Consider the following 20,247-nt stretch of genomic DNA (forward strand, 5'->3'; position numbering starts at 1 on the left):
GCTGTCTGAGGCGAGGGAAAAAACTAACGTTGTAGTGCAGCACGCGAGGGAGAGCCCTGGTATTTTAAGAATGCAGCAACTTGCCGAGTGATTATAAACGGAAAACGAGAACTGTATAAAGCGAGTATGGGCTGAGAACACGCAAATATCAAGCTGTATAAAACCCTAACAATAACACAATCAACAAAATGTGAAGAGAAACGTTATATGTACTTATCTTGACTGCAGCAGCAAGAAAAGAGGGCTGCTTGCAGTCCAGTGACATCATAATGCTACATGTGTATCCCTATTGGTTGTTATGTTTGGAACTACGTTTTGAATCCCATTGGCTGTTCATGGTTAGCCTCATGGGATTTGTAGTTTTTCTTGACTGCTGCTATCGAATAAAGTAAGAAAAGAAACGCATAATAGGAGCCTCCGGTCTTGACATAAAATTTGAAATCATGTATGAGTGTTATATTTCCTTAGTAATGCAATGATTCTGATGTCTGCCGATTGTCGAAGGGGTCAATGAGAGTTAATTTCACAAGAAGACGTGGTAGTTATTCTTGATAAGTGTGTTCTGCTGTATCTGGAAAAACTGCGTGAAGACTGATAGCTGAGATTCATAATTTCAATGACAACTTCTATAGTCAGACTCTGAATGTCTGAAACCAATAAATATACTATTCTATAAATTAAAACACCATGACCTCCCATCGCCCTATTTATTTTTGATTTCCCTTTAGAGTAGACGCTATTTTCATTTTGCATTTTCACTTACTCAGGAGAACATCAACATTGGTTTTAATTATAGTGGCCATGAAATGTGTTAATCTCCTTACAGCTCCAAAAATACTCTTAAACTGTTCTCTTGTCACGTCACCTAGGGGCCTGACCTTTCACACACAGTAGAGAAGTAAGCACTAGAGACTGTAGACAGAGATCATGGCAACCCCCACCACCCTTCATTGTGCCTTACTGGAAAGCTGCCACTAAAAGCAAGCGATGATCATAGGAATTATTGTGCATCACAACCGTAAACTATGGTTTCTCTTTACTTATGAATTCCAAAGATTAACCAACTGTAAAATGTTGGTAAAGAGAGACAGCTATGGTAGATGTTTAAAGTAAAATCATTGTAGTACCCTGTTTGCTCTAAAAAATGTATGCATGCGTGCGTTTGCATTCTATAAAATGAAAGGAAGTCTGCTAAAAGGTAAAACGTTCTTACCGTCCTTGCAGAGGCTTGACTGCATATCGGCAAGTCAGTCCTGCATGCCCTCACGCATTCCTTAATGATGCTTCAGTGCACCATTGTGAGAAACGTTCGCAGGGTGAAAGGAATCTGAAAGGGTTCAAGGGTACACTCGGACTTCTGTCATAGGTATGATTGCTTTGTTCCATGGACGTCATTTAAGGGTCGCAGCTGCGACCCCTGGCTTGCCCCTTGCGACCCCTGACCTCAGAGGAGGCAAAATCAGGGCAGGGAACACATAGACAGCTTGTGCTAATATTGAGTACAATTAGCTGGAACATGACAATCCCTGGCAGCTGAGGTGAGTAAAAAATGCTTCTAAATGTATGTTGTGTGCATGCTTGCGTTTAAGTGTGCGTTTATGTGAGGGGCACAGTGTTTATGTGTGTGTATATGTAAGCGTATGTTTGAGTGAAAGTAAAGGTCAAATGGCGTGTGATGTCACTTCCGCTACCCCTTGCATTTCACTGAATTGACACATATGTTTGTTACCCAAAGAAACCTACAAACTGTAGGCCTAGCGTTGAGGATTTCAAAGACTGTCACTCATTGACTTCTTTGTTAGCAAGATCCCCAATCGAAAATTACTGCAAAATAAACGCAGTGCCTACAGGTTGCCTCTTCAGCTCTGCTTTTCACATGAAAACACTTAGCTACCTTTGGTATGTAAGCCTCAAACAGCTGAGATTGTTGAAAGCTACGTGTTTACATATTTGTGTTTTTTAATTTTTTTCCTCCAACTTTAGGACTTTCTGATGGAAACATTCATCATGTTCAAGAATCTTATTGGGAAGAATGTGTATCCCTCCGACTGGGTCATAATGAACATGATGCAGAACAAGTAAGTACAGAAAAAAACACTAAACCTTTCCGGAAATCACCCACTGTACTGTCTGATCTGGGAAAACAATGTTGCTTAGAAACAACAATCTTGCACAAGGAACAGTAGCAGAGTTATTTCCTCTGAGAAAAAAAAAACAAAACTGAAAATTGACTTCAGTAATAGCTGTAGGTATCTTCATTTTATATAAAGGTATTTAAATATATTACACCCTGTTGCTTTATTGTATTTGCTGCCATAAAACTAAACGCAGCTTTTGAATAGGCTTTTCACATAAAGTAGCTTCTAAAGTGATGAACCTCCATTACAGCTCATTAAGCACTAACACATGAAATAAGACTGTTCACCTCCATACATGAATATTAACGGAGACAGTAAATACAAATAACGGCGTGGGTTTTACATTGCAGAATAATACCTATGTTTTGCTAATTTCTAGGTACTGTAAATAAAATGTGTTAATCTTAGCGAATGCAATAGTTCTTCGACCTCGAAAAGACGCAGACTCCTTTCCTGCAGGTCAAAGAGACAAGCAAATTAAGGGTGATGGTCGATGTGAGTGACCTGGAGGTCAGTAATTTGCATCCTCTCGAGGACCATTGCCATTAACATGGTAGTTCATCTTGCCCGCAGTCAGAGATGGAAATGATCTGCTTTCAGTTGATGACTATGGTGCTAAAAGGCAGATGAAAAGGTCTTTAGCTCTCACCTGAGACAGTGCAAGCGCTGTTGCTGCAAGCTATATTGTTTACACACTGGGCTTAAAGGCCGCCCGTTGCTAACTATTGGTTGGCCTCATCGTCACTCTCATTTCCTTGCTCATTGGTCAGCGCCTCCAGGCTTCATTCCTCTTTGCGCTTGTACTTTCGGTGAACATGGATCAAGTACTGATTAATTTCTTTATTAGTGTCCTTGCGCTCCCTTTTCTCAGATTGAGGCACATTTTTATTGTAATTTTTTTTATTATTCTTGCAAGCCCTTTCGTGTCATCGTCGTGAAAACCTGCTGAGGCTAGCCTCCGCATCCACAATAATGGAGGGAAGGAAAAACAAAACCATTTTTCCTGTCCTGTCTGCGAAAAGCAGACACTGAGATACATGTTTTTTTCTGCAGCTGCTTGGAAAGGAAAAAGATGCTCCCAAGAAAAAAAACAGGAAGAAAGGCTTTACAGAATCCCAAGAAAACGCATGGCAATGCCAGACACAATATCAAAATTAACTCGCAGAAAGATAAATGTCTTCAAAGTGTCGAAGCCACAGTTGCTTTTTGCAGTCTGTTTCTGTTTCTTTTTGTATAGTGTGGTTGGTGCTGCTTCCCCATCAATACTCCATCTCCCAGAGAGCCCTTCTGTACCAGTGATCACTATATAGCTCACATGCTAATATAAACACAGGCCTCCGGAACTCCAAAAAAGCTGCACAATGTATTGAAACCATACAGAGCAAAAGAGCACGTACAGTTCCTTCTTAAGAGAATGAAAACTAAATAATATACGCACAAGAAGTAGTATAAAAATGTTACCAATACGTATATGTTGCGTAGCATTATTATAGTGCACTGAAATTGTAATCTGAGTGCTAGCTTTGTAACATCTAAGTTCTTTCATCAATTACCCCTTCATCTCCAGAATGCTCCAGTGGTATGTCAACCTTCTTTCCTACAGCTTTAAATCTCTGCATGTCTTTTTATTTCAGAATACTTTCGTTATAAAATGCTCTTGCACCTTTGGGTAATGTCAGTACTACATAACAAGCATAGGGAAAGCCAATAGATCCCGCCTATAGGAGTGTTGTTATCTTTGTCAATTACTTTTAGCCATGTTATACAGCTCTGCAGCTGCTGTACAGCTTGGCTAGAAGTTAGAAAAAAGGCAATTTCCCCTAACTTTTAGCCATACTGCATGGCTAAAAAAAACATTGACAAAAGCGAAAGATCTTTCATAGGCAAGACCTACTGGCTCTACCAATGCGTGTTTACACTCTAATTAGCAGTTTAGCACTTGATCGGCACTTTTAGATTTGTGGTGAATTGACTACGAGAATCTCATTATTACTCCTCTTTATGGAAACGTTTCCACCTAAAGGTGTTGTTGTACACTTTACAAAAATACACCATGACAGGGTTCTGTTTAATCTAATGGTTTCTCATTGGGCAGTTTATTCTTCCCATGCTATACAACACATGAACTATATTTTCAATTCATATAGATATCATGACAGGCCTGTTCAGGGGGAAAGAAAAATCTAGCTTGATTGTAGTCAACAGGCATAGCAGTAATTTAGTCATAGTGACCATCACTTAGCGTGGCATACCACAGGCTTGGAGATAAACACGAAATCAAAATGTTTGCATTATGCCAATTTGCCAGATATACTTGTTTAGGACTGGAGCCATATCCTGAGAATGACAGACAGATTTGAGAAATCCACAATCTAGCCACAAGAGACTCGATAATCCTAACCACATACCTTCTGCAGTGTGATGCATACATTAAAATATGTATGTAGTGGAGGTGATGATGCTATAAGATGAAGGTACACCTTAGGTCAAGTTTATGGTCAGTAGCCTGGGCATCGCCACAAGGAAACAGTACCTTATGTGTAATGCACACTATTTATTGCCAATTCCCACTCATCAACGTATATGTAGGGGTATAGTCTAAATGGCAAAAGCTGTGGTTAGGTAGCAGTGGGGCTATTATAGACCAACGCAGTTTTCTCTTGTAGGGAATACATTTTTTGCCTGATGAGACTAAACACAACTCTTTGACTTTTACTTTCTCTGAATAGTTCCGGGGAGGAGAAGATGGTAAAACATATGAGTAATGTGACAAATACAACAGGAATGTTCAGGATTAAAACAGTAGAATTGTTCAGTTAATTATATGAGTTAACCATCTCTAAGAAGTCTAATGTGTATGAAGACCACTTCATTCTGTCCGGTCGAACAGTCACTTTGCAAAGCTATAATAATGAATGATTAGAAAATGCAAAGAATAAGTAGCATTGTTATGTGTGCGAAGTTTATACATTTTTGGCAGATCTCTTACATTTCCATGCATCTCATCTATAATGGCTCTATGGAGTAAAATTTCCATTTATGTGAAACACCAAGAATTCTAACGTCCATTTTCCTAACTATAGATATGACTCAGAAAATCTGCAATATTCCACATCACAAACTATTATTTTCCGTGCATGCCTCCAATCCCCACACACCTCTTGAAACAAGAGGGGTGTTTGTTACGGCTGACCGCACTTTCTGCACCATTTTTGCCTGCCACACTTGGATAGAAGATTGAAGCCTATTTACTCTCGGCGAGTGCATTTGTAAATCCTGCAAAATATGCAAGGTCCTAGTGAAAACGAAGTGTACATTGCGTGCCTATGGTCACTTCTCTGATTCCCAGAGACTTTCAGCTTTCTAGGTCCAGTTATCTGCATCATTCATTCACATGTAACATAAAGGAAGCAAAAGAGGAGCCCAAGAAATATGGAATTTGTATATTTTTTTTAATACGTTTATTTTGTTTTGTTTTCATTTGCCTATAAGTGAACATGCGTGTTTACAAATACTGTTAAGATGCAATATAATGCTAACTAGTTAATCAGGCAGGTAATTTTGCTCAGATATATAGACTTTTTCCGTAGTGCACAATTGTAAAACATTATGGTAATACCAAAAGGATGAATAATAAAAAATGTAAATTCAGTTTTAACATGATCAATTAAGAGATATTGGGTAAAGCCTCGGTCTTTTTTAATAGCAGTCTGTTGTCGAAAAACGTCTTGTAGAGGCTGCCAGAACTTAGAGTGGGCTTGGAGGACCCTCTTTGCTTCTTTCTGATGGCTTCCCTTTCACTTCTCGTATTTATCCCTTCCTAGAGCACACCTTCTTTGCCATCCTTCTAATTTAATGACTTGTAGACTTGCACATTCATGAACTACTTTCTTCTTCTACTTTCAGGACTCCATTAGAGTGCATGTGTTTTCATCCCCTCCCCCCCCTTTGTGCTGTTTTCCCCCACATGCTCTGTGTGGTTGCCACATCTGCCCAGTGCCAGCTCGTCCATTGGTCCCCCTGCCCCCCATTTTCTTGCACCCTACCCCTCAAACTTTTCCATTGCTTCCAGGCCACTTCACATTTCTCCCTGTATGCTGACTGCTGACCCACCGCGCCCCGGTTGCTCTCCCACCTCTCCTAATGCAAAATGTTGTTTTTATTACTTTATTTTGACGGCCCTGCAGCCGGCATTTTCTGCCAGGATGCTTCATTTTTAAAAAGTGGTTTTCGTGCAGGAATAAATATATTTTCTAATTTTTATTGCTCCTATTGATGTCCCCAATTTTGCAATAATAAAAAAACAAATGGAAGAAATGGCAGCCACGTTGTTCCGTATTTGCATCTGCGTAGTGGACATGCAGATATACAAGTCATCACGCGTGACTGCCACAGTGTCATGTCATGTATACACCAATACACATCATTGCACCTTTTTTCTTCTTTTCTTTTTTCCATCCTCTGCTGCATGGCATGAGCAAAAAGTATTTATTTTGCTGATGCTGCCCATAGTCACCAAAAGTGATTGCCAAAGCTCATAAGTAGAAGAGGTGAGTCCTAATGGCCTTGACAATGCTTTTTTAGTGAATTTAGTTTGTGGTGTTTGATTAAAAAGTACGGTATGCGCCTTTCTCCGTTAACATTTTAAATGTTTTCTATTATTGACAAACTGACAAATAATACATGTTGCAACATCTTTACAAAATATTTATATTGTATTTCATTATCTGTTAGTAAATGCAAACTTTATCGTTAACTGATTGGTTGGAGTATGATATATCTCCCAATAGTTTTCCATTCACCACATTTCCGGAAGAAATCTTTATCCGTAAGCTTGTGTCTACCTTGAACCCCTTTAAGACAACCAAATGCCCAGCGTTTCAATGTTTAGAACCCTGCAGTTAGGAAACCACAATAATAAAGAGGTTTGCAACTAGGTTTGCACTGAGTACTGCACATGCAAAATAATTATAGGCCCTAAGTGCACCGTGCATTGTGACATTTGATACAGAAGCCTATGGCAATTATGTCATTTTGTAAGTTCTACATCGTACGCTGGTCACAAAACTCTCAGAGCCACAAATGTGTCACAGGGGTATTGGGGGGTGGGAGGGGGTGCCACTTAGGTCCTAGGTGCTACGGGAAAGTCTGCCATAGATCCAATGTGCTTAGTTACAGCAACTGACCAGCCCTTTCATCTTTAAATTGTTGAAATATTTATTCAGCTTCTCTGAAATAATCATTTCCGATCTTTTCGGGGCAGGTGGCATTAGAACTATATTTGTATACCTGGACTTAATTAAGTTTTTTTTTTTTCTGTAATCAAAAGGGGCAGTGTGTTTTAACTACACACATTTTTGTCTGTTGAGATTGACGACATATCTATTGAGAAAGTATTGTGAAATAAGAACATTAAATTGCAATTCTAAGTATTATATTTGTCCTGAAGAAAAACATGAATTTCATTTGAAACAAAAAAGATCAAATGTAAGTTCATTCAAATGTTTTATTGGCTTTATAGTTCTTCAAACCTAATTGCAGTTTTCACTCCAAATATAGTACCAAATAAGGAATTTTCATATGTAGCCAGTTCTATCTTGGTGGTTTTCCTGTAATGAAGAAAGTAGAAACCACGTTTTAGGGCTGGACATTATATAGTTACACAAACCACTGCATTTTATTTGTGGAAACTGATTTGTTGTTAATACATAGCTTTTTCCAAGGTGCATGACTCCGATTGATTTTAGGGACAATTTAAAGACTTCCGCGAATTGGTAGCGCGACAGGCAGTGTCCGCAGGTGTGAATAAAGAAGGCCGTAGACTCAGCCATAGGGCGCACTGCCATATAATTGTTGGTGATTAACACAGGGCATAAGGGGGAACCAAGCGCCTCACCGAGTGTGATGCGTGTTCCCTTCTTCAGCTGGTCGGTCTTTGATTTCCGCAACATAATGTATAGAGCCCCATTGCCAACCGTTACGTGTTTCTGCTGTAGGCCCCCCAAGTGGTCACCCTTGGAAGAGCCTACTAACTCGCTGATGCGGAAAGCCCCATAAAAAGCCAAAGTGAAGGCTGCGGCGAAAAGCGCCACCTCGGCGGGTGAAGAACAGACAGTGTGGAGCGTCCCTAAAATACCCTGTAGCATTAGAGGGATGACGGGACGTCTGGCATCAGAGCAACCCGGGGATCCCTTGGCCCAACCCCGTAAAGCCTGTCTTACGATGAAAGTATTCAGAGGCCTCTCCAAATTGACTATCTTCGCGAAGAAACGTATTGCTGCCAAGTGGGCCTTCGCGCATGACACAGGTCGACCTAGGCTACGCAGATGTTGAATAAACGCCCCCATTGCAGGTTCAGAAAATGTGTCTGCAATATGCTGGGCATGCATGAACCGTCTGTAAAGTAAAAAACTGTTCTCGTAAGCTGTTTTTGTGCGTGGGGCCAAGGATGATGCTACTAAGTCTGAGAGGGAGGGGCACCAATCTTCCACAGAGATTCTGGGAACTCCGTCATTTTCTCCTTCGCCTGGGGGTGATACCGTAAAAAATCCTGCATTAATGAACGAGACAATGCGTCAGCTGCGTTGTTATGCACCTCAGGTACGTGCTTCGCCCTGAATGTGATGTTGTGCTGAAGACAAGTCAGAATCAGGTGTTTCAACAGGCGCAAGACCAAGAGGCAGGAAGCCCCTTGGTGGTTGATAACTTCTACCACCGCCATGTTATCTGACCAGAAAATTACCACCCTGTCCCTGAACTCCTTTGCCCAGATGTTCACAGCGACCACAATCGGGAATAATTCTAAGAACGCTATATTCTTGGTCCAGCCCCACCTGACCCAATCTCTAGGCCAGTCTGCCCTACACCATAAAGGGCCCAAAATAGCACCGAAGCCTATGCTACCCACGGAGTCAGTGAAAAGGCCCAGCATAGGGCTGGATATTGCTTTATGCGGCCAAATGACCGACCCATTAAATGTCCTGAGGAACAGATCCCACAACCCCAGATCGTCCTTAACCTCTCTAGACAGCCGAGTGTAGTGGTGTTTTTCTTTCAGCCCTGCCATTGAGCGAGCTATTGACCTAGAAAAGGGGAGACCCATGGGGATGATTCTTAGTGCAAAATTCAGCTGACCCACCAGTACCTGAAGCTGGTGCAGGGTCACCTTTTCTTGAGACAACATAGCCTTAATGGACTCCTTGAAAGCCAACAATTCATCTAAAGGCAAGCAGCACTCCCCGGCCATGGAGTCGATTTCAATCCCCAGGAAAGTGATGCAAGTAGAAGGACCGACCGTTTTTTCGGGGGCCAACGGAACCCCGAATTCTTTGAACAATGCGATTAAAGCTTGAAGGGCCCACCTGCATCTATCAGAATTAGGGGGTCCCAGAATCAAGAAGTCGTCTAGGTAATGAATGACCTCCCGGTGTCCTGTGTGTTGTGAGAATACCCACTGAAGAAAGGAGCTGAATTGCTCGAAATAACTGCAAGATATGCTGCAACCCATGGGCATGCATTGGTCGAAGTAGTACTCCCCCCTGAATTGAAAACCCAGCAGGTGGTAGTCCTCGGGGTGCACGGGGAGCAGACGGAAGGCAGACTCAATGTCGGTCTTTGCTAACATCGACCCACGGCCCAGCGCTCTAACTTTCTCTACCGCATTATCTACTGACGCGTAACGAACTGAACATAGCTGCGGCTCGAAGGCGTCGTTAACTGATGACCCCCTTGGGGCTGAAAGATTGTGGATCAATCTGAACTTATCTGCTTCCTTCTTAGGAACCACCCCCAACGGGGAACAAACAAAACCAGATAGTGGGGGATACCCAAAAGGACCAGCAAGCCTGCCCAGGGTCCTCTCTATTTTCTTAGCAACCACCGAAGTATTCTGTAAGGCAGATATTAGGTTCTTACAGTGGTTTACCGGTGAAACATTAGGGGCGGGAATCCTGAAGCCAAAGGAAAAACCGTTAAGAAGTACCGAAGCCGCGTCCAAAGAAGGGTAAGCCTGTAACCAAGGGCGCACCACTTCTAACCTGACCGGGGAGGGGAGAGGAGAATCAATTAGATGGTTTACTGGGCTCCCGACCCTGCTCTTTAAATTTCTTAATACACTTGGATTCAGGATGGGAAGGGTGTCCACAAAAGGAACAGTTATGCTTGAATTTGCATGTTCCAGCGGGACGCGAACATGTCCTTCTGTTAAATGCCCAGCAAGACCCTTTCTTCTCACCGGACAACTGGGGCCGAAAGGGCTGCCTCCCTGGGACCTTGTTGTTAATACATTCGAGCCACACATTCACTTCTGTTTGATCCCACACAATGGAAGGATCCTCCACTTTCGCCCAACGAAAATCCCTATCATACTCCAACCAAGCGGACCCCCCGTAGGTGTGTTGAGCTTTCAATATCTTATTGGCATAATAAATCAAAGAGGTGTCCAACTCTGGTAGGTGCTAAGGCAGCCAAGGAATTGCGAATATCCGCTAGGACCCCTTCTATACCCCCGCCTGAGGGAGTCGTGGGGCCCGAGTTAAGAACTTGTGGCGTGGGGGGTGGCACAGTGAGCGGGGGCTGTCCTGGGGGGCTAGCTGCTGCTGGGGGTGACAGGACGATGGTGGCCATGGCTGCTGCGGGGGGCGTTAGTACTATGGTGGCTGGTACCTGCGCTTTCCCATTCCTTCTCCGCTTAACTGGGGGGAAAGCCGCACTGGGGGCCACATGGGACTGTTTTGGACGGGAACCCCTATCCTTGCCCCCCGCCATCACGGGACCCCCGCCGCCCTCACCGGTGTCCTCGCTCCCCAATTTTTCCAAGACTAACCTTAGTAGCTGGGATAATTCTGGGTCACGCCCACTCCCATTCTGCGTGTTAGCCCTTTTTGGTGGCATCCTGTACTACCCTGAGGGAAACTGCTAGAGGTATGCAAACGCTAGTATAATCCCTGCCTCTTTTTTTATTTTATTTTTATTTTCCTGGAAAGGATGTAAAACACAACAACATCAAAGGCAAGAACTTGATAATCTACCAAAACAAATGTGCCACCAACACGCAATTTAGACCTTTTTTATTTTTTTATTTTCTTTTAAATTAACACAACACTGAGCAAGGCCAAGTACAACCCAGCACTTAAACTTTTAACAGATCCTTTCTTGCAAAGACTAATGCTTTTATATTTTATTTATTTCTAAATGTATTTCTTTGTCCCACCGTGTGTCAACAAACTGCGCCCTAAAGCACTACAAACAAAACCCACCGCACCGCACGTTGTCCAAACTGCGTGTGCTTTTAAAATTCTGCACTTTGTAAAAACGTGGTGCAATCGGCACAATCCTTACTTTTGATACACGGGGCTAATCCAGTTTTTAGAGGATCGTGTCCTCGGAACACCAAACAAGGCTACAACAAACGCTTATGCGAGCAAATAAAACATATTTTAAAAGCAGACCCCCCTGCTGCCGCGCCACTAATTTTTTCCGTAAATTGCCCGGTTCCAAACCCCGATCCCTGTGCCCAAGCAAACAAACTCACCTCCGTAACGCCAAAAGAAATCCCGGCGGGAAAAAGGAGCCGTCTCCACCTCCGCTGTACCGGCAACACCAAGGGAAGTCCTGGCGCAAGGGAAATCCAGGCGGGAACCGGAGAACAGGAACGTCAGGAAGCGAAAAACAAACGCGGGCCGCACGCCAGGTCCTGCTGCCGCACACAGGCAAAGAAGGGGTTATCCCTCTTGGGGGGGCCTTTAAATAGCCCCCCACCAGTGTGCGGCAGCCTGAAACGGCGGGTGGCCAACGTCGGCCCCACAACATGCCCCCTGTGGCATGACTTCCGCCCCAGCGCCTCGCGAGGCGTCAGGGCGGAAATCCGGCCGACGCCCGCACCCCCGGCGAGAAGAGAAAAGGGGGGTGGAGTGCCCCAGGGCCTCGGAGGCCCCGTCCCCTAATGGGCCGTGCCCCCCCACTTCGGGGCAGGCGCTCTACCCGAATGGGCGTAGAACCCACAACCACCTGGAACCGCTTTGCGGTGTTGGGACAACATTAAATGATTACCACAGTCTACTGGAGCTCTATGCCAGTCAGCCAACGTTGCATCCTTCAGTCAAAGGACTTCAGCGCCATAGCTTCTTCATGGTACCACGTGACCTACAGCTGTAGAGAAGTGCCATACTCTAGGTCAGTATGCAATAAAAGCAATCGTTAACAATCAAGCAAGGGTATATTCCTTTGAGCTTGGAAAGCAAACCATTGCCTGTAATTAGAAGCTATTAATATTTCTTCTTCATGACCGCACCTGACCTCTCCATTCCATTGGATTTAATACCTTATGCGGCTAAGTAGAGTGCACATTACAAGCAAAGGCCATGTGTTTAAGAAGAGCAGTTTACATTAAAGAATGATGTCGTTCTGTAGCAAACTGGCTTCGAAAGCGTGTGTAGTTTTGAGGTTTCTAAATTTCGTTACCATTCTCAGTAACTAGAACACGAAGCGTACGGGCCAATTTATTTTTCTCATTTTGCATAACTTAAGTTTAATTATGCAAGCCATTGAAGTGGCAGGCTGTGTGTCAAACTTTTGTTTTGACTTTAAATTGTATATTGTTCCAAGGTGTGGATAAAATTAAGCATGCATTTAACGTGCTTTTTAATTTCCTTGTGCTTTATTTAAGATGCGTCTCGATTTTCTTTCAGCATCATTATTTGTACTTTATGCTTCAAAGACTTTAAGCACACATTGTGAGTGTAATAGGTATATCCCACGAGCAGCTAATTAACCTACATTTGTATTTTTGGAACAGCTGGTCATGCTGTGTTTGCGTGCTTAGATTGCCAGTTGCTAACATTGAGTTTTACATATGTAGAACATCACAATTGATTCTTCTGTCAGCCATTCTGAAAATGCCGAATATGTTATAGAGTAAATACAGGCTTAGAAAACACAGTGAAAGCACTCACAATTAGTTAAGAAGATTGTAAACTAATGGAAGCAATAATGTGGTGTAATTGTCTAGTATATATTGAAGAGCACAATCGCTGAAAATACACTTAATATTATTCTTACATTGTCTTATTTCTGCTCAAATGTCCAGTCCATTTCAGTGCTAAACCATTTATCTATTCAAGATTACTGTTGCGTGTTAATTTGTGCGCAACTTTCTTTTATCTTGTGTATTCACCATCAGAATATGCCACTACTCTGTGCAAATTATTAACAAAGAAGTGACGATTACATTGTAATAAACAATAAATAAGAAAATAGGATGTTTCTGCAACTCCATCACATTAGTAACCTTCCATTAGCTCAAACACTCACTCTCGGAATGTACTTTGAGGAGTCTTATGAAAAACATGCCCATAACTTTGAGGACATCTTCAAGGTTAATGACTAGAGCGATTGTTGAATAAAAGGCAATTGACTAAGGGGGATACTTCACAGCCTCATTCCAAAGGGCAGTGAGGAGGAGGTTAACCATCATCAAGGGATGACCTTCATTCATTGACACAAGTTGCGCAAGCACTTACCCTGAGACAATTTAAAACTTTAGTGCTAGTCACTTCTTGGTGAGTCAAACCAATTGTTTTAATAGATCAAGTGATGGTAGATAAACGGTCCATTGAGCTATAAATGGTCCATGACTAAATTCCAAAAAGAAGCACTCCACCCACTCCTCAATGGCGATTTGTAAAAAAAAAAAGAACTGAAATAGACTATAGACATGTAGGAGTATTCAAACATTTGAAAGTGAACATCTACTTCTTCATATGAAGTATGAAGTGAGCTTTAAACAGGCTGGTATAGCAGTACCCCCTCAGTCTTCATAACATTGCAAAAATATATTGTACTGAATGTCGCCAGCCTTTCCAGTAGATTTGTTTGCTGTTGATTGAGACAGAAGTTTTTAAGATTAATATTTGATATCAATGTATGTAAATTCCCAGAGTCATAGTTTTTAACACTATCATTACAGATTCTTCGTGGGGAAAGAGGAGAGGCTTCATGGCAAAATAGGTGGAGACCGGTCACTTGCTATCTGGCAGTGGAGAAATCTAAAGTTTAGGGTGGGGAGTGACTAACGATTTTTACCTTCTCGAATTTTGATTTGCTTTAAATAAGCATGTGTTTGGGCCAGAAACATGTTACCTTGAAGTGTGCTAGATTGGGATTTTTATTACCCACTAAAGTGTAATAATGTGTTAAGCGATTACAGAATCCTTGACCCTCCATGTGATATAATATCAAGGCCGGTAAGTATTTGAGCAATTTGTCTACACAATAAACCACCTGGTCCCCTAGCAGATCATGCTGTTGTCTTCATCATGAAAACGAAGGTAATAAGATCTTTAAACCCGGACTTTGAATCAGATAGTCAGTTTGAGTCACACGAGTCTTTGAAGGTGGAACGACCCATAAGTTTAGATATGTTTATATTGAACTGCCAATATCAAATATGTTGCAAAGCTTCAAAGTCCGCATACTTTTCACTGGATGCCATTGGAGGATATTTTGACCAGTGGCAATACCATTGCATTTGTGATAAGGCTCTTCCGGCTGCCCTGAAAATAGTGTTGAACTAACTCTCCAGAGAGTGACATATTGTAGAGTGCCACCTTTTTCCTTCAAGAGGACCACAGACTGGAGGATTTGGTCAGCACAGCTTACTGCTAGTGCGAAGACATTGGAAAAAATGAGGCCTCTGCTTAAAGGTAGAGAAGAAATTTGAAGTTTTGTCCCACAGTGTATAAAAAGACTGCCTGAGAGGTAAAATGAGCTTTCGGTAAATGAAGAGAAGAGTGAAGGAACAGATAGTGTGAGCAAGCCAAGGACATCAAAGAGTGAAGAGGAGAAGAATTCAGATAGGATTGCCAAAGATCAGGGAATATCAATGTGAGAAAGAACAAGGAAGAGAAGAGTGGAACACAAGCAGAAGATCAGAGTACCCTGTGTGAAGCAGAACTACAGGAAATGGCTTAGAGGGTTTTGGGACCAAGTAAAGTGACAGTAGGAAGACCAGGACACCCTTGAAAACTTTAGTTTATTGGAAGAGAGCACAGAATGCCCAGCAGCCATGATCCTTGAGAAGGGACGTGGCCTCAGGCGAGTGTTTGAGATTTGGTGGGGAAAATAAAAACACAAATGGGAATGGAAATATTGTTCTTCATGTATAGAGAACGAGGGGAGGGGAGCCACAGAACTACAAGTGAATGTCCAACCCTCCTTTAAGAGTCACACAAGCGATGGTATTGTACGGCAGTATGACACTTTGGGGTGGAGAAAGTGCCTTATCTAAGTCAGCAAAATATTTGTACTGACACAAGCCTTTTTTGGCTAAGAAGTGAAGATCTTAAATTAGTCCGAGGGGTATTCCTCATTTAAATCATTAAAGCTAGGAATAGAAACATCATTAGAATCATCATTAAAGCCAGGAATAGTATCATCATAAAGCCAGGAATAGATACAAATCACCTGGACATATTCAGTGTATATACTTTCATATAAACGTTATTGCAGTAAATCACCTCTTTATCCCATGGAAGTGTCATGCCCATTATTGACCTTCCACAGAATTGTATAGTTTTTGCATGCAAATCTCAATAATCGTTATGCACAGTACTGTATTTATGCTGACTAGTGCCTTATAAAGAAACGGATTGATGTAAATCAAGTGACATCTTCCAAAAACATACATAATCATTTCCAGATGTGAGAAAAACGACTTGTAAGAAGAACCTATGCACTCTTCTTTGCAGAAAAAAAAATCACAGCTGAGCTGATCTGAAGTTAAACTACAAATATGAATACAAAAATGACGATAAGGTTGCTTCCACAATAAGCCCATTCACATGCCCATTGACATGGCCAGAACCTTGAATATAGTCAATGGCAGCTGGTGAGGGTAAAACGTTGTGGAGTTTAAATGCATGGTCCAGATAATGGGGCAACAGAGAAGCCGGACAACCTCAGGAATATGTAGGGTTGATCTGAAAACCTGGGGGCAAAAAATAATTTTACATCCCAATTTTTACATATACTTTCTGAAGAGATGCATGGTGAGAGGCTACTTATAAAATTGCTCCACTACTTCCATGGTGTTGGCAAAACAGTGTACAATTTTCCTAATAAATGTATATACAGACATATATTACAAAGGCAGTTCAGGGCAAGCAAATGTGTGCTATGTATCATTTTAATAACATGTATTTACACTTTTACTTTTTTACATTTTGTTAGGTTGTCTATTTCAAGTAGACTCGCAATCATCATATATGATTGATAACCTCTTGATAGATTAGGGGTTGAAATAAAATCAAAATACACAAATCCCGCATCACAGGTGCACACAGCAGATTGGTTACAACAGTAGTATCATTAGCTTGTCATTTTATGAAAATACATATATTTTGCTACCACAAACGGGATTTTCAATTAGGTAAATCAAAATCAGTTCCTGAAAATGAAAGCTCATAGTTCCAATGAAATAACATTTCTGTCCAGAAATACGAGCTTTTCAATTGGTTAAATATCCACATTTAGGTCCTCATTTTGAGTTTGGAGGTCAGCAGAGGCTGCCTGCCAAACTCTTTAGGACGGAAAATCGCCATTCCGGTTTTCCATCCGCTGGCCCTATTGTGAGTTTCCCACTGGGCCAGCAGGTGGAAACAGCCTTTCCGCCTGCTGGCCCAGCAGGAAACAGGCCACAGCATTGACACCGGCTCATAATTGAGCCGGCGGCAATGTTGCCGCGGATTGGGTATGACAGCACCTGTTGTGCTTTTTACAGGCAGTGAAAAACACAACTTTGGCTGTCCATAGGGGCCCCTGCACTGCCCATGCCAAGTGCCAACTCCATGGGCAGTGCAGGGGCCCCCGGAACCCTGCCAGGCTTTGCACGGCAGTGGAACTGCCATGCAAAAGCAGAGGGAGAGGCGACTTGTAATCCGGAGGGGATTTAGACCACTGGCAGATTTACACTACTGGCACTTCCAGGCTGTCGACCGGCGGTAACATGGCGGTGCAGGCAGGCAGACCGTGGCGGCTCTGCCACTGTCATAATGTGGAGGCCGAACCGCTGCTTTGGTGGCGGTCCGACCGCCACTGCAACTCTGGCAGTCCCAGGACTGCTAGACTCGTAATAAGGGCCTTAATGTCAAAACATCACCACCCCTTGTTCATGAAGTACATGCTTGTACTTTTCCATACATGGTACGATTCTGCCCTTTATTTCCCATTTATTACGATCTCATGTCATGATTTCCAGTCCCCCAACATGGTTCACCATGAATCCCACCAAAAGTGTGATTGGCAGTGCAAGCTGTAGTAAAGCCAGTCCACTATGTGGTTTGAGCTACTTGGTTTTGGATAGCATTAGCGTCAACACAGACATCATGAATATAGATGATATAGAAATCATTAAACTAATTTTAGCTGGGTTTAAGACTTACAAAATCTTATTTGTTTACATTTAGCTAGTTCACACATATGTCCCTGTGTACACTTATCAGGACTGTGTCCAATTGGTAGGAGCAACTGTTTTTTTGTTGTTGTTTAGAAGTAGTGCAGACCCTCTAGGAGCTTTACAATTTCGCCAGTGAAGCAGGTCCAGTTTTTCTTCGGGTTCTTTATACAGCAGAAGAGTCCTCCTTCTGGTTCTCCTCATGTCCAGGAGTGTTCTGAGGAGAGTTCTGGGGGTGCCAGTTTTATGTCCATTGCCAGCCTATAGGTGCAGTGTAATCCTTTGTCCACCGATTAAACCAGTTCTGATCCGTTCCTCTCCATCCACTAGGATCGGAACCAGCCTTACTAGCGAGAAAAAAAGGGAGGCAGGCCTAGGCATGAGCTTCATCCCCACTGACAGGGTAGGCATTCTTTGAAGCTCAGAAAGGGGATGAGCTCAGCCCCCAGGCAGTCCTGTCACTGGAAGAGACCCTCACCCTACACCCAGTCCCTTTTGTTCACTATCTAGGGGCAACACACATCTCATCACAGTAGAGCCATCAGGAGACAGGTGACAGCTGAACACTGGCAGAAAAGCCTTTTAGTTTTCGGCAGGAAAATTATAACTTTCTAAGAGTGTATTTTCCAAAAATCTGACTTGGCAACTAGGTTGGATTTTAAAATCACTGTTAAAATGATTCCTTGAATTTGTTTTCTAGTTATCCTCAAACTGAGTTTAGCAATTATTAAATGTAATTTTTTAAACCTCTGTTAACCTACGGGAGAGCCAGCCTTGTCACAGTGACAAACACCTTTGAACGTTTTTCGCAACCAGGAGATGTAAACCATTAAATATACATGTCCTACATTTAAATACTATGCACCCTGCCATATGGGCTTTTAAGTCTTACATTATTGGTAACTTATACGTTTTTAATGGCAAGGTTTAAACCTGGCAAAGGTTTGTTTTGTCAGATCAAAGTGGCAGTTTCCAAAAACACACCTATACTACACTGGAGGAACTGGAGACATGTTCTACTGTAGGGGGTGCAATGAGTGCTGCAGGCCTACTAGCAGCATTTACTCTACATGCTCTGGGTACATGTAGTACCATTTAGTAGAGACTTACAAGTAAATTACAGAGTCCTAACACCAACCAAAATGGGTTCCGCAACAGAAGGCAAAAATCTTGTGTATTTCCCGCAAAATGGGCCAGGCCCCACAGTATCAATCTTAAATGTTTTTCTGTGTTGCCCAGTTTTAGTGCCTGCCAGAAGTCTTCCTGGGGTTACCAGCATGCCACCCAACTTGCTGAGTTATGCTTCTCTTAAATGTAAATAGTTTGCAATGTTTCTGGCATTGCTACTCTGCCCCATCCTATGTTCTGTTTGATCAAATTCTAATCATTTACACATTGAATCTCTTATGACTAAAATAAACAGAACACCATTGAGCTCCAAGTGTTTGTTTTATTTGTATTGCAATACTCTTCAAAATCAAAGTGGCAGTTTCCAAAAACTTACTTTTCACATTCCATCTGGCTTGGGAAGGATCCCCCCCACATAAACAACAAAGGTTAGCCAGACCAACAAAACCAGTCACAGAATGTGCTACCCTTTTTAAGGGAAGGGACCAGGGTGCTTTGGCAGGTAAGGACAACGATTAGGCTCAAGAGAAGGTCTGATAAGAGACCACTTAATGATGCCGTCTTGGGAATTCCCAAAATGCTGTGCAGTAGGGTTGATGCACGGATGGAGTGTTATATCATCCTACGGTTGGACATTGGTGCCTACCTTCTAGAACTTTCCATCCTCTGTTAATAACCTATGCAGACAGGAAGCACTTTTAAGAAACAGTCTAGACCTGGGAGAACGAACGCTAGAGCAATGACCAGCAGGCAGAGGGGAGACACTTGACCCCACAGTGAAAATTGATTCAATTTCTGACTTCAGGTGGCACCCAGGTACTGGGATTTGTTTCTCCAAACCTACTGGCATTGGGACCTTATACCTTCTGGGGATAGTAGAGGGGTGGACCTTCTGAAGGAGACCCTGGACATTTCCCTGATATTCTGTGGACTGGTACTGCAAGAGTGTGACTTTCAAAAGGAAAACTCCTGCAGGCACAACATGAACCTTGCAAGCAGCTAGGAAGCGAGTGGAACTGAGGAATACCGACAGGGAGGGCACTCAGGGCCTCATTACGAGTTTTGTCAAACTCATTAGGTCGGAAGACCGCATGTTCGGGCTTCTGCCCACTGGCCCTATTATGAGTTTCCCACTGGGCCAGCGGGAAACTACCCACAACATTGATTACGAGCTGGTGTAAATGTTGTGGTGCATCGGGTGCAACAGCATCTGTTGCGCTTTTCACTGCCTGTAATTCAGGCAGTGAAAAGCGCGACGTGGCTGCCCATGCCAAGTGCATTGGCAGTGCAGGGGCCCCCATGTAAAACCGCCATGCAAAGGTTGTCGGACACAGGCGTCGTAATCCCCAGAGCACTGCCAGGCCGTCGGGCGACAAAAAAGTGGCGGTGCAGGCAGTTGGACCATGGCGCTTTCACCCTGGTCATAATGTGACTATCCGACTGCCGCATTGGCGGCGGTCCGACGGCCACCATGAGTCTGGCAGTCTTAGGACAGCCAGACTTGTAATGAGGGCCTCAGTCTTAGGAGCCTGA

The 20,247-nt window shown here is 42.8% G+C and overlaps 1 protein-coding gene across 1 annotated transcript in view; it reads left to right on the plus strand.

Annotated features, from left to right (window-relative positions):
- The window catches only part of DOCK1 (dedicator of cytokinesis 1), a 1,072,828-nt gene that overhangs the window by 607,192 nt on the left and 445,389 nt on the right, over positions 1-20,247 (plus strand). The window contains exon 29 of the mRNA XM_069239713.1: positions 1,984-2,078. Within this exon, the coding sequence (XP_069095814.1) occupies positions 1,984-2,078 (95 nt within the window). The remainder of the gene's footprint in view (positions 1-1,983; positions 2,079-20,247) is intronic.

Source organism: Pleurodeles waltl, chromosome 6 (assembly GCF_031143425.1).
Source record: "Pleurodeles waltl isolate 20211129_DDA chromosome 6, aPleWal1.hap1.20221129, whole genome shotgun sequence".
Taxonomy (NCBI): Eukaryota; Metazoa; Chordata; class Amphibia; order Caudata; family Salamandridae; genus Pleurodeles; species Pleurodeles waltl.